Source organism: Populus euphratica, unplaced genomic scaffold (genome assembly GCF_000495115.2).
Source record: "Populus euphratica unplaced genomic scaffold, PopEup_1.0 scaffold7.1, whole genome shotgun sequence".
Lineage (NCBI taxonomy): Eukaryota > Viridiplantae > Streptophyta > Magnoliopsida > Malpighiales > Salicaceae > Populus > Populus euphratica.
In genome coordinates this window covers 795605-802809 of record NW_011499871.1, presented here as the reverse complement: position 1 = coordinate 802809, position 7205 = coordinate 795605, and the positions used below count along the sequence as shown (strand labels likewise).

The 7205-nt window shown below is 36.7% G+C and overlaps 2 protein-coding genes across 2 annotated transcripts; both read left to right on the top strand.

Annotated features, from left to right (window-relative positions):
- Nucleotides 1–528: 528 nt before the first annotated feature.
- LOC105127410 (uncharacterized) lies at nucleotides 529–2050 on the top strand. Its single transcript, XM_011028683.1, has 3 exons — nucleotides 529–541; nucleotides 702–743; nucleotides 949–2050. The coding sequence occupies exons 1-3, from the start codon at nucleotides 529–531 to the stop codon at nucleotides 1767–1769; spliced, it is 876 nt and encodes a 291-aa protein (XP_011026985.1). The 3' UTR covers nucleotides 1770–2050.
- A 1269-nt stretch (nucleotides 2051–3319) lies between these two features.
- LOC105127274 (UBX domain-containing protein) lies at nucleotides 3320–6686 on the top strand. The gene is made up of 4 exons (XM_011028512.1): nucleotides 3320–4303; nucleotides 5240–5410; nucleotides 5639–5842; nucleotides 6132–6686. Exons 1-4 carry the CDS (start codon nucleotides 3485–3487, stop codon nucleotides 6357–6359), a joined length of 1422 nt encoding a protein of 473 aa, XP_011026814.1. The 5' UTR covers nucleotides 3320–3484; the 3' UTR covers nucleotides 6360–6686.
- Nucleotides 6687–7205: the final 519 nt, after the last annotated feature.

The window sequence follows — 7205 nt, the reverse complement described above, 5'->3', positions numbered from 1 at the left end:
ATTCTAAATCCAGGACTTTTCCAGGGTTTTCGAAACCGCCATTAAAATCGACTCTCTCTCTCCTCACAGTAACATTCCACCTCTCCCTCTCTCTGGATTTTGTTTTGATTTCGTGTTCGTGATTATAATTAAAAATGGCAGACACAGCTCTTATCTCGGAGAAACCTTCAAATCCTTCCCATCCTCCTCCTCGCTTCATCGGCCACGTGTATGTCCTTGATTTCTTCTTCAATTACCGCCACTAAGTTGTTCGTAATCTAACTTAATTTTCAAATTGAGTCGGTGCCAGAAGCAATTTTCACACTACACCTGTCCTCGATGCAATTCTCGCTCCCCCCCCACCCTGCTATAAGGTAAATAAAAAGGTGTTTTCTTTCTCTTTTTTAATGATTGATTTTGTGATAATTGATTTTGCCATAAGGTGTTTTCCCTATTTTTTGATAATTGCGGAGGGTATACAAAACAAGCTCTCTCTCTCTCTCTCTCTTCCCCCCTCCTCATTATAGTGTAGAATAACTGTCCTCTAACATGGATTTTCTGGGTTGGCATGCACTTGTGTTTCAGTAAAATAGAATTGTGAACTCTTGAGAATAGGTTTGTACATAATTATTGCAATGATTTGACATGTTATAAATAGCTAACTTTCCAATTGCAATATAAGGGATTTTACCTGATTTTTCTCTTATTTTATTTGTTGATAGATTCTGTTCTTTCTGAGGAGACTGTTCAGAAGGTGTTATCTGGTATGTTTTTGTGTTCTTTCTTTTTTAAATTGTGGCATCTAATTGATTCTTCTTTTCTTATCATTCAGTACCTCTGATATTTTCATTTCCTTTTCAACCGATTTTTCTAACTCCTTGGGTTGTAGTTAGAGTACTATTTAACGCGTGTGCTCTGATGCTTTCACCCAGGAAGCTGACAGAATTCATATATTGTTCTTCATTGCAGGTGGTCCAATCAATTTTGATGATTTCTCGGCAGAAGAGAAGAAACATTTCCGAAGAGCTGTGGCATCTGGAGAACTCAGCAAGCTGGTCGAGTCATGGGATCCATGGTGGTTGAAGTCTTCTGCTAGAACTATCTTTCTTGGCAAGGAAGGAACCAGACTTGCTCAGCCACATACCGAAGAGGAAGCATCATCATCACATGATGGTGCAGGGCACCAACCTAGTGAGATTCCTCCTGTCCCCGATACCTCGTTACCTCCTGTCAGGAAACTTGTTTCTAGAGAGCCATCACCCTTCTTATCCTATCACTTGGCTGACATTATGTATAGCTACTGCTTCACACAACGTCTCTACAATGGAGACAGGCAATCAGATGCCATAGGGTCAGAAACAGTGGTATTGAGTGTCTCCTCTGTCTTAGGTCAAGCTCGGCAGCCAGAAACCGTGCTGGAAGCTCTCTCATATTGTTTGGAGAGAACTTGCTCCCCTGAGTATAGACACATGGGTAGACTGCAACTTGGACTGGGTCTCGTCGATGATGTAATACTCGTGATGTCACCTGGTGGCCATGCTTTAATCTGCTTGCTCAGTGATCTACAGAAGATGGTTCAAGCTGGGGAAAAGGAGCTGAAAGCTGAGAAAACGAGAAAATCAAAGTCAGAAATCCGGAGTAAAGCTGAAACTTGCCGAGAGGAAGGTCTGTGCATAATGTGTTGGGTGCATGAGCAGCCAGGGGAAGCCTGGTCCTCGTTAGCCGCCATCGTAAGGGCAGAAAAAATGGATTATAGAGGAGGTAAAAATCTTCCAGCGGCCAAAAAATAAAACAGAATCTGGGGAAGGCTTTTTTTTTTTTAACTTTTTTATGTTTTTTCTAGAAAGTTTTAATATGATAATATTAAAAATAAATAAATAAACATACCCGCCATCATCTTCTTACCCTCCTAATTTATTTATTTTTCGCCATTCCCTCATTGCACTGAACACAAGATGACACTGCAGCCCTCTGCGATTCAGTGGAGTATGTTTTGAATTTATTAGGTTGATAAAACGAGTTCTACAATTTTACAAGCCATTTTGCATTTTATTTGATAGTTAACGGATCTATTTCTGTTATATATATATATATATGTGTGTGTGTGTGTGTGTGTGTGTGTATCAAATGGATTTATTTTCGTTTGCTCAAGTATGCACAAATTGATCCTGTAAATAAAATAAAATTTTGAAGAAAATTAAAAAAAAAATAGCTAATTTCATTTCTATTATATCTGCATCGAAATATTATCTCCATTGTAACATTCGACGGAGAGGATTTTTTTTTTTCAAGAAAAAAATAAAAAAAAAATTAATTTGGTCTTGAATACAGTATAAGATGATGCTAATTTAACTCTCTTTTTTTAAAGCACGAATTTGGGAGCGGAATTACATGGTTATTGCAGGGCTTTTTGACTTTAATTTGCAAAAGTTGACATATGAAGTTTGATTTAAGTAATAAATGAAAAGTTATTTTTATAAGCAATTTATTAAAAACAACAGAGTTGTAACAATACAATTAAAAACTCGGGGTGAAATGGCTATTTATATAAATAATAAATTTTTAAATTTTTTTTGTAATTTTTTTTTTAATTTAATCATTAATATTAAATTAATTTAAAATTAAACTTATTGATGTGTTTCAGCTGGCTTTGCATGCATCTTTATTATTTTGAGAAACAAATCCAATACTAGATTAATGCTTGATTTGGTAAAATGAAAGTCAATTTTATTAAAAAAAAATTTAATTGAGTTCTTCCACACTATTTTTTTATCACTTTACTGTTTTTTTTAATTGAATCTTTTTATATTTTATTAATTTAGGGTTAGGTTTAATGATTTATTTTGATTGTTTTAATAGGAATCCTCATAATATCATAAAGCAAATCTGATACTCAGATAATACTTGATATGGAAAAATTAAATTTAGTTTTGATTTTGTTTTTCAATTAAATCCTATTGTGATCAATTTAATGGGTTATTAGTAAAATTTATAATAGAAAAATAAAACTAAAAAAAGAACCAAGATGGAAAAGGTAGGGAATTATATGACCAATCTAAAATTCACGCAAAGAATAGTTTAAAAATTTATTTTATTTATTTTTCGGTTACTAAGTTATAAGTCACCGAGACGAGAATCTAACTAAAAATGATAAAAAAGAGAAATAATGGTGCGCGCGCGCGCGCCCGTGTGGGTGTGAATAAAAACAGAAACTATTTAATTAAGTAATTTAATCAATGACAACAGATGGTCTCTCTGAACACACACAGATGTTTAAAGAGAAAAGAATGATGGCATTCTTGTAATTTTGAAGACAACCACGCCCATAATGGTAATAACAATCCAAAAACTATATGAATATAATCGATCGAACGCATGCCAATCTCCCTTCTCTGTCGTCACTGATCACCATATTCATCCTTGCCTCCACTCCCATTGTTTTCCCCCAAAATCAACCTAAACTTCCTTTAAAAAAACCCTAATAACACAAATCGGAGATTCAATAATGGTTGATGTAGCAGATAAATTAGCCTATTTTCGAGCAATTACAGGCCTGGAAGATTCCGATTTATGCACCGAAATCCTCCAAGCCCATAATTGGGACCTCGAACTTGCCATCTCCTCTTTCACCTCCAACCACTCCGATAATCATCCCTTTTCTTCCTCTTACGCCGCCACCGACACCACTACCACCGTCGGAGACCCGTCAAATGCGACCATTCACCGCTCCGATCCCACCTCCATCGTTCCCGCGGGCGCCCCTCCTCCTGGTTTGGCCTGGAAAATTGTTACTTTACCTATATCAGTCATTTCTGGTAGTTTAGGGTTCATTTCTGGTGCAGTGGGGTTTGGATTATGGGCTGCTGGTGGTGTCTTGTCGTATTCGTTAGGTTTTATTGGGTTGGGATCGAATTCTGGCCGGGGTGGGGATTCGTCGGCCCAATTGGTAACTGTTTCTGCTGCGTCGAGAGAAGCGATAGAGTTTGTTGCTCAATTTGAGAGGGATTATGGTTCTGGTTCTTCTACTAGGCCGAATTTTGTCGGTGAAGGGTTTATGGATGCGTTGACGAGATCGAGGAATACTTTTAAGTTGTTGTTTGTGTATTTGCATTCGCCGGATCATCTTGATACGCCCGCGTTTTGTGAGGGGACATTGTGTTCGGAGGTTCTTAGTGCTTTTGTTAATGAGAATTTTGTTGCATGGGGTGGGAGTATTAGAGGGAGTGAAGGGTTTAAGATGAGTAATAGTTTGAAGGCTTCGAGGTTTCCATTTTGTGCTGTTGTTATGTCTTCTACGAATCAGAGGATTGTGTTGCTTGAACACGTAATTCTTTTCTTTTTTGTTTGTGTGGTGATTTAATTTGTCACGTTGAATGATTTCGATGAGTTATACGTGCTTTTATTTTGACTATGATTGTGGTTGAATTTATTGTTGAATGAGGATAATTAGATTTGCTTATGCGAATGCTACTAGTGAAGTAGATAGTGTTGTGTGTTGGAGGGAAGAGGGAAGAGGGGATTCTAAGCATTTTATGTATTTTTTTTACTTGGGATTTTATTGATTGTTAGAAATTCATTTCAAGTTTCGCTCTAAGAAAAGCCTGTTTTTGTAGATAGTACCTTGTTCCAACTTTGCACTAGAAAGTTCTAAAGGTAATTGAATTTGGGGATGGTCCTTCGGAATTGTGATTTCTTTTTTCCCAGATATGGTTACTGCAATGGAACCCTGATATTATGCAGTAGGATTGGTTTATTTCTTCTACATAGTTTCTTGGGAACTTGGTATTGTTGGCTTTGCAGTGTCCTACTTTCTTGTTTGATATCCTATTTGTAGATTTCATTTTGTAATTTCATTGTGATGGTAGGTCCTTGTGCATCTTTTCACAAAAGTTCTTGTTACGATGGGGTGCAATTAATGCACTCTCCACTCCAGTATTGAGCTTTCCCTGCGTATGTTGCAATTGCATGGGTTTATCCTACCCTTCTATATATGAATGTTCCTGCCTCTTTTTCAGTACAGCTGGCTCAATTTTTCCCACAGAATTCTCTGGTTTAGTTGTAGAGCTTTTAATTACTTCTTGTTCGTCATCTGTGTCAACCACTGAAACATTTGCTGAATATTTAGGTATCCCAATTCATAAGTCGGCTAGATTTTAGTTTGACAGTTTATGGGTCTTAAATAGACCCAACATGTTTGATTGTGTGGTTGCCTAGTAGTTTTATGATGACAACTATGTTGCATCTTTCTATTGATATATAGGTTGAGGGTCCAAAATCTCCTGAAGAAATGCTCGTGATACTACAGAGAGTTCTTGAACAAAGTGCCCCTGTTCTTGTGACAGCAAGACTTGAAGCAGAAGAGAGAACAACCAACATGCGTTTGAGGGAGGAGCAAGATGCTGCATACAGAGCGGCACTTGAAGCTGATCAGGTAAGTTTTTTTAACACACACACACACATATATATATATATATGTATATATATAATAACTTGAGCAGTTAGTTTATATTGTGTTACAGTTGATCAGATGCGACCTTTTCTTTTCTTTTTTTCCTTGATCCTTTTTTTTCTTTTTTCTTTCTCTCTTTTTTATTTTTTTTATTTTTGTGGTGATGATGATTTTCTACTTGCCTTTGTATTTATATTCTTTTATGCACAGGCCAGAGAACGACAACAGAGAGAGGAACAAGAACGTCTAGAAAGGGAAGCTGCTGAGGCAGAGAGAAAGCGCAAGGAGGAAGAAGAGGCTCGGGATAGAGCAGCAAGTGAGGCTGCTGAAAAAGAGGCTGCTCTGGCAAGAATGCGGCAAGAGAAAGCCCTTTCACTTGGTGCCGAACCTGAAAAAGGACCTGATGTCACACAAGTAAAGTCTCTCTCTGTTTTATTGATCACTTTTTTTTTATGATGCTGTTATCTATAATCTTTTCAATGTTTAGGAGTTCAGGATGATTACTTATTTTTATATATTACAAGTAATAGTACTTGTTCTGACCTGGTCTTAGTTTTGCGAGGTTTTTTTTTAATGTGGTGTAAGCCATTTAGTTTTGAACCTATCAAATATGACTTTCTAATCCTTATGTTGTCTTTACGCTAGTTGGCATGCAAATCTTTTGGATCTAGTCCATGACTTTCAATGTACCTTTATTAATCAGGTTTTGGTTCGATTCCCAACTGGAGAACGCAAAGAGAGGAGGTTCCACAGTGCAGTCACTATCCAGTCTCTATATGATTATGTTGATTCTTTGGGTTCCTTAAATGTCGAGAATTACAGTCTTGTCTCAAACTTTCCCCGAGTTGTCTATGGTACAGATAAGGTCTCTCTATCTCTGAAAGAAGCAGGTTTGCACCCTCAAGCCAGCCTTTTTGTGGAGCTGAACTAGAGCAGTGTGATGCCAGGTAGTGTTGACAATCAAGAGCAGCCCAAGGCAGGACCCTCAGGTAGGATACTTTGTTGTGTTTCCCTTCCAGATTCAACTTGATCTGCAATGATAGGCAGACAAGATACCTTGATCTCTATTTGATGTTCCGTTTTCCTTCAATTGCTATCTTCAATCAAAAAAATGGAGTCGAGGTGGAAAGTAGGATTGAAATAATGATACTGATTTTGCACATATATCAATCTGAAAAACTCTAGTAGCTTACCGTTATTGATAGCCAAGAGTGGATTGAGTTCTGTTGATTTCCAATTTCACTCAACTGCTTTGTCATGTGCTGTTGATGGAATGTAAGGCTTGTGAAATGCAAGCTGGATTACTTGAGAAACTTGTTTCAGTAACTGGTTTCAAGTGTAAACGGAGAGCGCTGTTTTCATGCTCGAAAGTGTTGAGTGCGCATGATTATGGGAGCATATTTGACGAGGGACAACTACAAAATTGAAAAAAATAAAGTAGAGAGGGGAGAAAAATAAAGCCAAGAAAAGGTGATGAAGAGGAGAGAGAAAAGAGCTGAAGAAGAGAGAGAGAGATTAGGAGAGGAAAACAAAACAAAAAATTAAATGCATTGCCCTATTTATATAAATCAACTTGTAATTCATTATTTACTTGAAATTGTTTTATAATCTCAGTTGGTTCAAACAAGCTAGCATCATGAGACATTTAAAGAAGATTTACAAGCTTGTATCTATAAACAATACATAATTAAGGATGTAAATCGAAATAAACATTATTCAAAATTTAAGTAGATATAGTTTAGATATAACTTAGTAAATTATAATTATTTTTATTTTT

What these genes read in the sequence shown, in the direction of transcription:
- LOC105127274 (XM_011028512.1), top strand. Translation starts at nt 3,485, where the DNA reads ATGGTTGATGTAGCAGATAAATTAGCCTATTTTCGAGCAATTACAGGC. An exon ending in GGATTGTGTTGCTTGAACAC is followed by an intron (nt 4,304 to 5,239) that starts GTAATTCTTTTC and finishes ATTGATATATAG; the next exon opens with GTTGAGGGTCCAAAATCTCC. An exon ending in CGGCACTTGAAGCTGATCAG is followed by an intron (nt 5,411 to 5,638) that starts GTAAGTTTTTTT and finishes TTTTATGCACAG; the next exon opens with GCCAGAGAACGACAACAGAG.
- LOC105127410 (XM_011028683.1), top strand. An exon ending in TGTTCAGAAGGTGTTATCTG is followed by an intron (nt 744 to 948) that starts GTATGTTTTTGT and finishes TCTTCATTGCAG; the next exon opens with GTGGTCCAATCAATTTTGAT.